The sequence below is a fragment of the Myodes glareolus genome, chromosome 9, assembly GCF_982192425.1.
Source record: "Myodes glareolus chromosome 9, mMyoGla1.1, whole genome shotgun sequence".
Classification (NCBI taxonomy): domain Eukaryota; kingdom Metazoa; phylum Chordata; class Mammalia; order Rodentia; family Cricetidae; genus Myodes; species Myodes glareolus.
In genome coordinates this window covers 56,125,535-56,140,327 of record NC_142034.1, presented here as the reverse complement: position 1 = coordinate 56,140,327, position 14,793 = coordinate 56,125,535, and the positions used below count along the sequence as shown (strand labels likewise).

Genomic DNA, 14,793 nt, shown 5'->3' with positions numbered 1-14,793 from the left:
TTTAAAAAAAAAATCATTCAATGCTTTTATCTGAGGCTCCGTTGATCCATTACCTTTATGGCTTACATTTCTTTCACCCCAGTGTGTGCTCGGCACTCTTCTAGGATGAGAGAGGAAGGGATAAATAGAAGCTTGTGTCATGCTCATTCTGGAAATGACTCAGAATAGCTTGCATGGGCTCTGTGAGTAAAGAGAGGGGCCCTATGATGTGCAGAGTCCGGGGGAAGGAATTCCCCACTTTCCTGTGCCTTTCTCATGCTGGTTTCATTGCATAGACTGCCCTTTTCCTGCCTAGTCATGGTATGACCATCCGTGGTAACCTGCACTGCTCAGAACTCTGGAAACTTCTACCTTCTCCTTTGTATTTCTTCAGACTTTTAAGAAAAGTGATGTCTCATATCGAACAATTCATTTCTAAATTAGCTTTAAGAATAGACAGGCAGAGCAAGGTGGTGGTAGCACATGCCTTTAATCCCAGCACTTGGGAAGCAGAGGCAGGCAAATCTCTGTGAGTTCGAAGCCAGCCTGGTCTACAAGACCTAGTTCCAGGACAGGATCCAAAGCTACAGAGAAACCCTGTCTTGTAAACCAAATAAATAACTAAATAAATAAATAAGGGGCAGGAGAAAGGGTCTCAACTGCAGAAATAATATGTGCTCAGTATTAGTGTGAATGATGCAGGAAACAGGAAGAACACAGTCATAAATATCCTACCACTAGGAGCAATTGTCAGTAGCATTCAGTTGCTACCATTGCATGTATCCCTAAAGGCATGCAAATACCAAAGGATAGATGGAAATAATTTCATGTAATTAAGATTCTTATATATATGCTATTTTAAATGTCATTTAAAATACATTTAAATGTGCTTAATTTCACCTTTTAAAGATTAGCATAAAAAAGAACTTTATAGAAAGGCTCTTTAAAGAGGCAGTAATTACTAAGTGGTAAGAATTACTAAATGCTCACAAAAGTGACATAAAACATTGAGGTTTTAATGATTTTTAAAAGTTATATTTCTATATATTTAACTCTTACAGCTTACTGTGACTTGTAATAAACCAGCCTGCCTCTATTTTGGGCTTCAAGACCATTTTATAATAAAAACACACTAGGTTCATTCCTGTTTATATCTAAATCTGTTTCTCAAGGATAGAACTGTGCCTGTAACCTTAACTACAAACGGTTCAGTACTGCTTGTTCCAGGAAACACCAACCATGCCTTTGTTTCAAAATGGGATGACCACCTTAGTGTGCCCACCTTGCAGTGACTACCTTTTTATGACCACTGTGTTGTGACAACCTTGCGGCCGTGTCTTTGTTTCAGGAGGTTTTGGTAATCAACCTGTTATGCCTATGTTCTCCTTCTGTAACCCCGCCTATTTGTCTGCCAAACTCCCCATTGGAAACCCCTACCCCTGGGCTCTAAAAGCCCTTATCTTCCCCACGTCCAGTGCTGATCTCCCGAACCCCTCCTCACCCAGTTGCTCTTTAATTGTGATTGCATTGTCAAATGCTGTCTGTCACATGTGCTGTCTAATTCATGTATTTGCTTATTCTCAGTTCAGTATTTAAATCGTTTCAGTCCTAGTCAACATCTCTCGTGTTAGAATCTCTGGCTTCGAGCCCTTGATCCTTTTTTGCTGAGCTAATCTTGTCCCCAGTTGGGTCAGGAGCAGCTGAGGTCAGCCCTGGAGTCTTCTATCCTTGCCTGAGCTGTAATTTGTCATGCACCCTCCTACGTGTACGCGATCGCTGATGCTTCTATTTCCTGTGATAGGGTTATTTTAAGTGAGCTTTAAAAACAGACAAATTGGCTTACTCTTTTTTGTTCATTTTTAAAATTTTATACAAGTGTATATATATGTACACACACAATGGGGTGAGTGGAAGTCAAGGGAAACCTTGGTAGTGTTGGTCTCACCCACCTTTATGTGGGTTCCAGTGACTGAACTCGTGTGACCAGGCTTGTGTGACAAGTGCTACTTTGCCCTCACAGGTTTACTCTTTATTGACATTTTTTTCTGGTTTTGTTTTTGCCTTTTAGAATCAGAATTGCAGTTTTCAAAGAGTATTTGTGAATTCATGCCTTGGTGTGGCAGAAGTACCATAGCTGTAAACCTAGGGAGATGTGAACTGGGAAGATTTAACCAAGTACCCTTGTTTTCCATTCTAGAGATCATCGACGACCTTGCCAACCTTGTGGAGAACACAGATGAGAAGCTTCGCACCGAAGCCAGGCGGGTGACCCTGGTGGACAGAAAGTCAACTTCCTGTGGTAAGAGCTGGCAGTTGCCCCACTACCTGGCTGGGGCTTGCTCTTCTTTGTGTGTTCCATGCTGTTTCTACTTACCATGAAGAGGTGCCTCCCCTTCTAATGCAGCAGCCCCATCTGCTGAAGCATCAGAATTGCTAAAAGATGCTAAGTTTTATTCAGATAAGATACATTGCTAAGGTTTGGAGGGTATAACGTTCATTCTTTTAAACTCTGAGCTGGGAATCTTACCTGTTTCATGGACACGGATGGTTTGGGAAATTGTCTAACAGTGCAGAGTTTGGGGGTGAGTCTTCTGCGTTTTCAAGGTAGTTTTGTTTCCTCAGTGCCCTCCCCCTTTAATCCATAGTTTAATTAGTGAACTCACTGTAGACCAGCTAAGAACTGCTTCCGTCTCACAGTATGACCAAGATAAAAGCCCAGTGCTCAGCAATGCTGTCTTTGCTGAGTCACTTTGGTTCTTGACTCTTGTAAAATAGGGATTCTGTGTTGACATGAGTCCACTAGAGGACTCAGAATGCTGTTTTCCAGGCTCCCAACCAGAGGCTCCCATTGAGGAGGTCCAGGGTAGAGCTTGAGAGGACTCATTCGGTTTCCCACGAGGTTTCCAGTTATCTCACCCGGGCAGCACCTTGACCCACAGTGAGTGACAGGGAGCCAAAGTGGTAGTCACCACCTCGTTTTTATCCAGTGCCTCGTCTCATAAAGGTGCAGCAGATCCATTAAGCTAGTATGTTTATGGAAGAAATACAGTGACAGTTTAGTGACCCGGACACTCACTTGACCTGACGTTTGGATTTTTTCGTGTGAGAAATACAGCAACATCCCTAAGCTAACATGCAATCCTGTCAAGATTGTCCACTTCTTTCACAAGGAAACTGAGGCCTAGTCACCTTTGCAAGAATCAAACCATAAGAGGTGGCGGTGGGAAGGAGCCCGCATGCTTTATCTTCATAGTTTCAGGTTCTAGGTGTGAAGGGCAAAGTCCTTGTGGCCAGGAATTTTTTAGGAGTGGTAAGGCAGAGGGAACGCTTTGCTGTGGCGGGAAGCAGAGGGAAATCACACTGCAGATGAAGCTAGCAGGCTGGGCTGCAGCTGACTGGTGAGATCCAGTGGGCGAGCAGGACCACAGGTGCCAGTGCACAGGGGTCCCACAGGTGCCAGTGCACAGGGTCCCGCAGGTGCCAGTGCACAGGGGTCCCGCAGGTGCCAGTGCACAGGGTCCCGCAGGTGCCAGTGCACAGGGGTCCCACAGGTGCCAGTGCACAGTGGTCCCGCAGGTGCCAGTGCACAGGGGTCCCACAGGACTCCGCTCCCTCTGAGGCTTGGGAATTTATATCTAACTGACCTCTCACCCTGTTGCTCCCAGCTCTGGAAACTTGGTGTAAGCCTCCTGACCTCATGGCCTTTTGCAGTTCACATACCCTCTCCGCACCTCATGGATATTGTTGCCAAGTCCTGCTGCAGCTTGGGCTGCGGTGTGACGCCTCTGAACCACGGCTGCGGTGGTTCTCTATGCGCCTGTGCGGGAGCCTGAGAAAATACTTTCCTAGGCACTTTGGTTTGGTGTTTTTAAGCAGGGAACCCCTTCAGTGAACTCTCATGTCAGGTTTTCTCTTTTCAAATGCTTTGTAGTTTCTAATACTGGAACCTTGATGGGTAGGGTATTGCTCTTGGGGTGTTTTTCCTCTTGTTCTAGTACAGTGAAGTATGACTTGTTTGTTTGTTTGAATCAGAGCATCATATAGCCCAGATTGGACTTGAACTCATGAGCCTCCTGTCTCCACCTCTCAAGTGCTGGGGCTCCAGGTGTGCACCGCCAAGCCAAGCTTATGTGTTGCTGGGTATTGAACCCAGGGCTTTGCATGTGCTAGACAAATGTTCTGCCAATTGTGCTACATTCCCTAAACCCACCAGGTTTCTCTCTAATGGCACTATCTCTTTAACAGTTATATCTTATTTATCTACACCACCTTATTTGAACCTTAGACTGGTACAGACCTCTTTCCTTGCAAAGCTGTACAGTTCACATTGTTCTGCTCACTGTAAATTTCACCACAAGCAGTGAGGAATAGCCATGTCACTTTCTGGATGTCATGCTGTTTTGAAATTAACTCTACCAAACAGTTTATTCTAATTTCTTTTCATTCATCCTCACTCAAATTCTAGGAAACAGGAGAACTGAAGCCAGATTCATTACCAGAATCTGACAGGAATGGCCGCTAATGCAGGTCTCAACAGGATCCCCTACAACCTCGTGAGCCCTACCCTACCTTCCCTGTCCATGTTTCTGTCAGCAAATTGCCGGACCGGCTCATTGTGCTCGGTTCGCAGCATCCTAGGGTGTTTAGCTGGCAGCTTCAAACTCTGCCACGTCCTTCTCTCCCCAGTCTCTAGACCTGGGAGGCTCTCGGTTGGGCTTGTCATGGCCTCAGTTCCACTTCTCAGCCACGCTCCTCGTCATGGTGATCACTACCGACAAGACGCAGCTTAGCGATGGAAGGGTTCAGCCTCGCTCACGGCTGTGCACACAGTCCATGGGACTGGGGTGTGAGCCACCATGTAGGTGCTAGGAATTGAACTCAAAACCTCTGGAAGAACAGTCAATGCTCTTAACCTCTGAGCCATCTCTCCAGCCCTCAATTTTGCTTTTTAAATTAAAAGACTTGAAAGGATCTAGACAGAGCAGGAAACTATATAAAGTAACCAATATTATTGGAAAGGGTACCAAATAGAACTTATATAAATTAAAAATAAATGAAACTAAAAATTAAGTGTACATTTTTGGTACCTTCAAAAGAGAATCATCCATTCAAAAGAAGACAAACCAGGTCAAACAAACAAGCAAAACCCAACTCTGTTCCCTTTTCCTAAGTGCTAGTATCAAATGCTGTGGAAATTCATTTCAGCTTCAGTAACAATGGCTTTTGAGGAGCAAAGGAGTCACCCACTCTTGGCAGATGCAAGGCTGAGCTTTCTGTGTAAACGTGAGCACATGCGTGCAGGCAAGGTGTGTAGGGCTTGGGAATTAATCTAATCAGCTCACTCAAGTGTCACTTGGTGGCGGCTCACATGGCACTCTCGGACTGCGTAACTAGGAAGACTCACGCAAGCAGCCGGCCCATCATCCTTGCCCTCAAAGGAGTGCAAACTAGGTTGTAAACCATGAAATGCCTTTTTGTTTGCCTGACGTGTCTGTATCCCTCATGCCAGCCTGGCATATCAGTCATAAATGCTTGAGCAGGGGGGAAATTCTAGTCATAAATACAGAGCAAATCGCAAGGGGCCACACAGGAGAAGGGCCTGGTGATGAATTTGTTTGTTCGGTTGCTAACAAAGGACTCAAGCACTTCTTTGTGGCCTTTTCACTCCACAGCCTGCGCTTGAAATTTTTTCCTGAGATCTTTGTGTGTTTTTTTCCCCTCTTTTCTTTTCCCAGCCTCACCCCCGTGATAACATCAAGTAGAAAATAATGCTGTTTTTTCCCTAGATTGTAAAGGCAAATTAGACTGATGGGTCTCCCTGACTCCTCGATATATTTTCAGATCTGTTTCTTGTATTAAGGACATTTACATAAAAGTGGGATCTTTGTAATTGCAGTTTAAATATTCAGTGTGGCTGATCCTCATTAGAATTCAAAATAGAACCTTGTCTGAGTCTGAGGAGAGAGCCGATTGTGAAAGCCCAGACTAGGGGTTCTCAATGGCTGGAGCCTTGCTTCTCGGCATATTGAATATTACGTAATGTTGTCTAAGTGCGCCCATTGTGATTTTAGCGGTCCTGTGATATGGCTAAAAATCAGGTCTGCTGACCTTATATAGACACTGTCTTCACCTGGAACCACTGCATCTACCTTCGGCTCCCCTGGAGAGCAGCAGGGTCAAGGGCATATCAGTGTAGTTCAGCCTGGGTGACAAGGAGAGTTGCTTGCCCTCTATATTAAAAAAAAAAAGAAAGAAAGAAAGAAAAAGAAAGAGGAGGAGGGGGAGAAGAAGAGATACAGATGGACAACCCTAACCCAAACTCCATGCCACAAGTTGACATGCCACAGTGGAAAATTTTTACACCTGGCCTCAGGTGATAAGTTGCTGTGAAATACAGTTGCCTTCAAAGAACTGTGCAAAATTACTTAGGACTGTGTACATACAGTGTATATGGAACCAATGAATTTTGTATTTAGACTTGCTTTCCGTTCTTAGAAGATCATATTAGGTTTATGCAAATATTTTAAAGTACAAAAATATCGTAAATCTGAAAAGATCCTGGTCCCGAGCAGTGTGGATAAAAGATGGGATGTTCAGCTCCCAGTAATATGTCTGGTCATTCTGTTGATGTGCCGAGGTGAAGTCGGGAGCCACAATGGTTGTTACTAGCGGGTTCCTGGGATCAGCTCTGTTATCTTGTTTAACTTAAGTTGGTTGGTGACATAGGTGAGACTTCGAGGCAGCTATGTCTTTCTTAAAACAGCACAGAGAAGCCTTTAAGAAGCACGAATTGTATAGGATGTTATAGCATCATGAAGTTAGCATCTTCTTTTAATTAGAAAAGGAGTGTTTTTTTTAAAAAATAGAAATTTGAAATTTTGTGTCTGGAATTATTATTAGCCCCAAAATTCTTTGGTGCCATCTCTAGTGATTATATTATGTTTTTTATAATACTTGGCCTTACCTATATTTACTCTTCTTAACCTTAGAAAACATTAGAGGCCTGGAGAGGTGACTCAGCAGTTAAGAGTCCTCTTGGCTGCTCTTGTAGAGGACCGGGTTCCGTTTCTTACATCCACGTAGCAGTTCACAGCTTTCTGTAACTCCAGTTCTATCACTTTTGATGGATTTGACACCCTTTTCTGGCCTCTATAGCCCTGCACAAATGTGGTGCTCTTACCTTATATGCATGCAAGTAAATTATTAATGTACATTAAAATTGGTTAATTAAACAGAGAAAATAAGAAAGTGAATTATCTGCTATACAGCTTATTTATAGCAAGCCTCAGAGCTGCTTTCTCTTTCAATGAATTATTTTACAACCCTTATCATGAACATGAGCAATTAATTTAGAGTAGGGACTGACTGTGTGGTTTCTCCTACTTATCTTAACTGTTTATCAGAAGTATCTCTTTAGCAATGTTTCTTTGCTTTTTCTTTTGCTAAGATGAGCTAGTGAAATTCCTCTGCTTTCTTTACAAATGTGGGAAGTACCCGGCCCTCCACACGAATATCTGCCTCCACAGCTTCTTGGCCTCCAGCTTTGCTGCTCATTCCTTCTCTTATTTCACCCAGCACAGTTCCTGGGTGTCATCTGCATGCCAGGCACCAGGCCAGAAGCCGGAATTAAAAGATAGGACTTAGAGTGTGCAAGAGGGACACCTGAGGAAGTCACTGACGACTGGGGAATGCCATGGAACAGGCCCATGTCTGCCTGGGGCCTGGGGCTTCCCAGAGGCCCCAGCTCTGGAGCAGAGGTCTGGAGAATGAGTAAGAGGAGCTGCTGAAGCACAACAGAAAGCGCACTGGCTGTGTAGATTGGATCCCTTAAAGGGCCTGCAGGGGAAGGGAAAGCCTGTGTGCCCCGCAGCTAGGCTAGGTGTGGAGGGTCAGCCAGTACTCGGTAGTGGGTGTGGCCAAGGCCCGAAACTGCTGACAGGACCTGAGGTTTCTCCACACATTACCAGTAACCCTGCACCTCTCTTTTATTAAAAAGTGAAGGAAAGTCCTCCCAAGGCAAGTACCCATGCTTCATTTCTTGACACATGTCAGTGTCTCTTAGAAATGTTCTGCCACATAATAGTGAGGCTTTACATGCATGGTGTGTTCTTCTGCAGTCAGGGCTTTGCTCTTGCTTATTCCCCACCCCACCCGCACCTCACCCAGTCCCCTCCTCATTTTTCTTGATTCTTTGTCCTCACACCATTGCAGCTTCATTCTCAAATGGTTGTGGGCAACCAACAGTTCTGCCTTCAGACCCAACTTCACCTGAACGTCCAGGCCTGTGTCTTCCGCTCCCAGCCTGTCTTTCAGCCTGGAGCACCTTCTCTCTGTCCCTGATCCATGAACTTGAATCCTTCCCTGCAAGTCCATTTCCTCTTCCATCTTCTTTTTCTTTTTCTTTCTTTCTTTCTTTCTTTTTTTTCTAAAAGTAGGGTGTCATGCAGCCTCGGCTGGTGTGGGGCATCCTGTTGGAGCTGAGGATGGCCTTGGCCTCCCCCTCCTCCCACTCCAGCCAGTTGAGTCCTTAGACGATAGGCGTGTTCCATTCTGCCCACCTTCCTATTGTCCAGGCTCCAAACTTCTTTCATTTCTTCTCTTGCCTTCAGTTATCAGACAGCAGAATGTCCTGAGTGAAGCAGGCGGCTGAGATTATAGCCAATGACAACACAGGGGCTGCTGGATCATCTGGGGTTTCTTCATTTGTTTTGTTGTTGTTATTGTTGTTTGAGAAAAGGATACTCTATGTAGCTCTGGCTGTCCTGGAACTTGCTCTGCAGACCATGCTAGCCTGGAACTCAGAGATCTGCCTGCTCTGCCTCCCGAGTACTGGTGTGTGCTACCACTGCAGTCTGTTGTTTCTGAGAGATACCCAAAGTCTGGACTCGTAAGTGAAGTCTCCCAATATTTTAGTCCTGATGAAACTGATACTTTAAAAGGTACCTTGTAGACTGTCTCGGTTAGGTTTTTGTTATTGCTGTGAGGAGACACACCATGGCCATAACAACTCTTATAAAGAAAACATTTGATTGAGGGGCTCACTTACAGTTCAGAGATTCAGTCCATCATGGTAGGTGGCATGGCGTCATGCAGGCAGGCACGGTACTAGAGAAATAGTCAAGTGACCTCCATCTTGTAGGCAACAGGAAGTTGACTGATTGTCAAATTGAGTGAAGCTTGAGAAAAAGACCTCAAAGGCCGCCCCTACAGTGACACACTTCCAACAGAAGGTGTGAGCTGGATTAATGGTGTGCCCTCCATCTTTAAAGCCTGATTAAAGAGTGTGTCATCCAGCCTCCTTCAACAAGACCACACCTTCTAATAGTGCCATTCCCTATGAGTTTATGGGAACCAAATACTTTCAAACATAGACCAAATAAAACATACACACATGTCACTTTGGGATCTCTCTCACATCTGTGTAGTTGGCCCCTAGACCTGCTTAGTCCAGTTCAGTCCAACTCGGTCCCCTTCAGTCCAGTTCAGGTTCTTGTCATCACTTGGTGTTTTCCTTGTTCTACTTCAGGTGCTCTGTCACATGTAAGTGAAAACAAGCCAGTGAAGTCTCTCATTTGGTGCAGAAAATTCTGTATAATTTTGATGTTGCTGGTAGCCTCTGTCTTGGGCTTATATGTGTTGATATAGCAGCTACCCAGCCATTGGAATTGCAAAATAAATAAAACAGATTTTACTCCTTAAGGAATATATATATATATATATATATATATTCTTTTTCATTCAATTTAGACTGTCCCACACCTTTCTAGAACAATCAAGGGAAATAAAGACTTCAGTGGAAGCAATAAGTAGTAAAATTATGTATTGAATGAGTAGGAAGCCTGCTTGTTCAACCCTAGAGAATGGTGTGACATGCCACTGTGCGCATGGGTATTGCTTGGTAGTCATTTCAGGAGCTAAATGGCCAGCTCAGAAGTTCCCTGTTCCTGGCCCTCATACACTCCGCCCTGAGCCTGTGGTATTCTGGAGTTTGTGTAATGCTCGTTAATTACTTATAGTCAGGTTGTCCTTTATATGTGACCACATCACTGTTGTCTGCTTGGCCTTATGTTCTGACTGAGGGAGCCTATTTGTTTTATCTCAGCATTTAGTTAGGGAGTGAGAATAGGAGCACCAAGTTCAAATGCCGGTGCTGCAACTGAATCCAGGCAGAACTAAGCCCTTGAGAGAAGCACAGAATTGGAAAGTCTTTACTTAATAGGAGGTGATGGATAGGGACTGACAGCCTCTGAGCTGTCGCCATGACCTCCACACCTCAGAAGCCTCCATGCATCTCAGGGTCTGCTGGAGGGGGCACTGACTTTTGCTGTCATCAAGGGGTCAGACTTGACCACAAATACAATCACTTCTAGATTATTGTTTTTGCTTAGTGTGGTGTGGAATGCTAAGGCATGCTTTCTAAGCAATTTCTGTTCTTACTGAATACTAATCGCACTGTACAGGCCTCGATTGTGATGTCACTGATATATGGATCTGTATGCGTTCCAGGTGATTTTTGTTCACCAGTTAATTCATCTGCTTTTCCTGAGGAAGCAGCTCCTCCTGGGTAGGTTGAGAAGTATCGTAAGTGCCGGGTCTGTGCGTGCCTTCACACTCAGAGCTGTGCTGATATAGAAAGAGCCCCCCAACACGAAGCGCTTTTGCCAACCCAACCTAACCTTCTAGGAGTTCCCCATACTCTACTACTCCCCACCCACACATTGACTTTCTTTAACATTTGTAAATTAAAATGAAAAATTGGATTCTAGTTGGGCTGGAATTACCTAAGCTGGAGGAAGCTGGAAAGGCTGGGACCTGGGACCACTTTGTGTTTTCATATGTTAAGTCAGTGGCTTAGGCTAAATGGTCATTGTTCCATCCAATTGAGTGGCTTTCTTTTTCATATTTCCCCAGGATGAGAATCCTCCTCTCCCTGTGACTAGGGCTCACTTTGGTCCATCTTTCATGGGAGGCCAATACTAACTTGTGTTTGTTAGAAAGATTCACAGGCGTGCTGGAGAGATGGCTCAGAGGTTAAGAGCACTGGCTGCTCTTCCAGAGATTCTGAGTTCAATTCCCAGCAACCACATGATGGCTCACAACCATCTGTAATGAGATCTGGTGCCCTCTTCTGGCGGGCAGGGATACATGCAGACAGGACACTGTATACATCACTAATATCACTAATAAATAAATCTTAAAAAAAAAAAAGAAAGAAAGATTCACAGGCATGCATAATAAATTAGAAACACTGGACAACGTTTGAATGGAAGATGATGAGGAATTTTGGTGGGTTTAGTGTGTGTTAGGACTGGAGTGGTGGCTGCTGCCCCTGGGCTCTGTGTTCACAGTGAGACCCCTTTCTCTCCACTTGGCATGATGGCCCTTAGACAACTGTTGTTAGGTATATATTTGGATGTGACCTGGAAGAAGTTCCCGAAATGGAAGCTTTGGGTGCACATTCTCACACTACTTCTCCTTTAAAACGTATAACTATAAAATGAGTTAAATGAGGTGTGGTAGCTCGTTGAGTCACTAAGGCACAATTGTTCACAAGATGCCACCATCTTTCTATATTACTTACCAGGAGATGCCAGCATCAGATTGTTCTCCTGGCTGTTTAATGCTTGCCACTCTGTTTAAGAGGCACTGAGTCCCAGCCAGTTACTGGTGTACACTTCAGAGAGTGAAATACTCATTTAATATGAGCTGCAGACCCCACCTTTGCTTGGGAGGAGTAATAAGCCTTGTTAAGTGAAGTTAAATAGAAACAATTAAAAAAGGCCTAGAGACAAGCAACAACTTTCAGTTTTCTATATTTTAGAGATTATAATGATGAATACATGGCCAATTTGCAACTCTGTACAAAGTCTCTCTGCCTGCCACACTCATTGTCTGCCCACAGTCAGTGCTGAGCCTCGGAGGAAACAGCTCTGTTGCAGGTAGTGCCCACAGCCCCATGGTGAGGACTTGCGGCTTACCTGAGGCCGTACTGAAATAGATGCCCACTTGAGACTGCGCATGTTTGAAAGAAATAGGAGGGTTTGGGAAGTGTCAGGAAATTTGTACAAGTTAGAAAATAAATAGGGACAGGAGATGGGGCTCAGTGGTAGGACACTTACCTGGCTCTTGTGGAGCCTTAGACACCATCCCTGGCACTCTAGAAGAAGCGAAGAAGGAGGGAGGGAAAGAGGGAGGGTAGGAGGGAAGAAAGAAGAGAGGAAGGAAGGGTAAAATCGATATTTTGCCCTTTACTAAGCCCCTTTGAGATGCAGTTTGTAAGCCCTGGTATCAACCTTTAAATAACTTGGCTCCAGATGTTGTTGCATTTTAATGAAGATTTCGATCAGCTCTGGAGATCCATTAATTGGCTCCAATAGAGCCCTGGCAGTGAATTGGTTTTTTTTTTTTTTGTTTGTTTGGGGTTTATTTGGGGTGGCGGGGAAGGGGGGTGCTTACCTTTGCTTTCTATTTGAGAGTCAGGCAGAAATGACAATTTTCTGTCAGTGAACCATGTTAAATTCTTTAGAATAACTGATTTGTGGTTCATTTAAAAGCACTATTGGTTTTCTCTGCCTGTGAACCTGAATACTGAAGCCAATTTCTCCAGATTAGCAGCAAATTGATCTTTGTGTCAGATGTGGGTGTTATCTGGCACCTTGTCTCTCCCTGGTACTGAGGCCTCGCTAGGACGTGTGACTTAGAGGTGCTTGAGAGAGCACCTGGCTACTGAACGGCCCCCAAATATTCTTTGGCTCCCAGTAGCCTCTGTTTTTTTTTTGGCCCTTAAAGTAGTGATTCCTTTCAAAGTGACTTTTGGGTTTTGTGCAAGGTTGTGTTTTTTTAAAATAGCAGATAGTACTTATTGTAAAATGGTGTATAATATTCTTCATTGTTTTGTTGACTTTTTGTATGATAAGCAAACCAAAAGGGCCATTTTAGACAGTGAGTGGGTGCAGTGGTGGCCGCGGTACAACATTGCAAATGCTCTTACTGTCACCCAGCTGTGCCCTTCAGATAATGGGATGGTGAATTTCATGCCATATAGATTCACCTCAACCAAGTGCTTATTGAACAATGAATAAGTAACTTGCTGCTCCCCACTCCATGAAATTACAGCACAGCTGGTGTCACAGCGTTTCTGACATTCTTGGACATCTGAAATAGTACATTGGGCACATTGCTGCCTATACCTATGGGTTTTTTTTAATTAGTTTATTCTTATTTTATGTCTGTGGGTGTTTTTCCTGCATGTATGTCTGTGCAGTGTGTGCATATAGTGCCTAGAGAGTCCAGATCCCTTGGAACTAGAGTTACAGGCAGTTGTGAGCTGCCATGTGGGTGCTGGAAATTGAACCAGGATCCTCTGTAAGAGCAGCCAGTGCTCTTAACCGCTAAGCTGTCTCTTCAGCCCTATGCCTATGTTTTTAATGTGGCAAATAGGATCTTAATTATGTTTATACATATTTGTTTAAAAATAGAAATAGGAACAAAGAAGGTTTTAAACACCTAAAATTCATCTCCAGAATAAATGCAAGTAAAGTAAGAATTATTATTATTGCTCGCTATCAGCCATTTTGTTAGGAAACCTAGAGTGGGGTTTCATGTCTTGGGGTGTTTGGTCTGCATGACTTTTTATCCTATTAACCTCTGATATTCCCCTCGTCTGGCCTCAGTGACATTGACATTTGGCATTTTCTGTATATCTTGATTAATGAAAAATGCCTTTTGATCTTTCTCACCACTCTTACTTCCATCTAGGAGCCAGAGACGTGCTTTTCGTCCTCCTTGGGTGGCAGCAAGATGTGCTATGGCTTACTACAGTGTTTCGTTTGGGGTTGGTTTTTGAAGCAGGGTCTCACATAGCCCTGGCTGACCTCAGCCTTGCTATGTTGCCAAGGCTGACTTTGAATTTCTGGGATTGTAGGTGTGTGCTCCCACGTCCTGCTCTGATACATTGTTTTACAGACTCTGTTTTCCAGCTTACATTCACAGTTCTTCCAAAGTCTAATTGTTTTCCTCCTTCCCTCTCTCTCCTCTCCTCCCTGACTCCTGTGTTTCTTGTTCTGCTCGTCTTATTGTAAACTGATTCGAACTATCTCCATGGCTCTTCTCATACACAAGTTTTTAAACTCTGTCTTGCATTTTTTTGTAGCTTATGATGACTCCAATCAGCTTAATGATCATTGTGGACTTAAATTTAAACATTTCTCTCTCTCTCCTTATACAATTGCCTTTTTACTATAAGGTGAATAATAAGCAGGTCTTTGGCAGAATTTTCCTTTTTGAAAAGACATTCATACAATGTATTTTCATCATATCTACCCATCCTTCCCCACTTTCAACCCCTCCCATGCCTCTCAAATTCATGTCCTCTTCCTCTGTAATTATTATTGTTTTATATTGTCTGTAAAACCTACTAAGTCCAATTAGTGCTGTCTGTATGTACTTGGATATAGGCTGAACACTTGGGCTTGGACAACCTCAGTAGGCTTGTTCTGAAGGAAAACCTACTCTCCTTCCCTCAGCTGCTGTGACTGGCTGTGGCTCTTCAACTAGGGGTAGGGCCATGTGAGCCTTTCCCCGATCCACGCAGGAATATTGACTGGTGTGGTCTTGCACAGGCAACCACATGGCTGAGTGTTTTTGGATGCAATGTCTCCCTCTTCTGCAGTGTTCCCTGAGCCGTGGGTATAGGGATTGTGTCACAGATGTCCCATGTGGGAGTAGACAGTCTACAGTCTCTGTTCCTCGGCACTTTGATCGCTTATGGATCTCTGTAAGAGCCCCCATCTGCTACAAAAAGAAGCTTCTGTG

The 14,793-nt window shown here is 44.1% G+C and overlaps 1 protein-coding gene across 1 annotated transcript in view; it reads left to right on the top strand.

The window, feature by feature from the left end:
- Stx8 (syntaxin 8) overlaps positions 1-14,793 on the top strand; it is a 254,857-nt gene that overhangs the window by 152,461 nt on the left and 87,603 nt on the right. Inside the window, exon 7 of the mRNA XM_048448305.2 lies at positions 2,177-2,278. Coding sequence (XP_048304262.1) covers positions 2,177-2,278 — 102 coding nt within the window. The remainder of the gene's footprint in view (positions 1-2,176; positions 2,279-14,793) is intronic.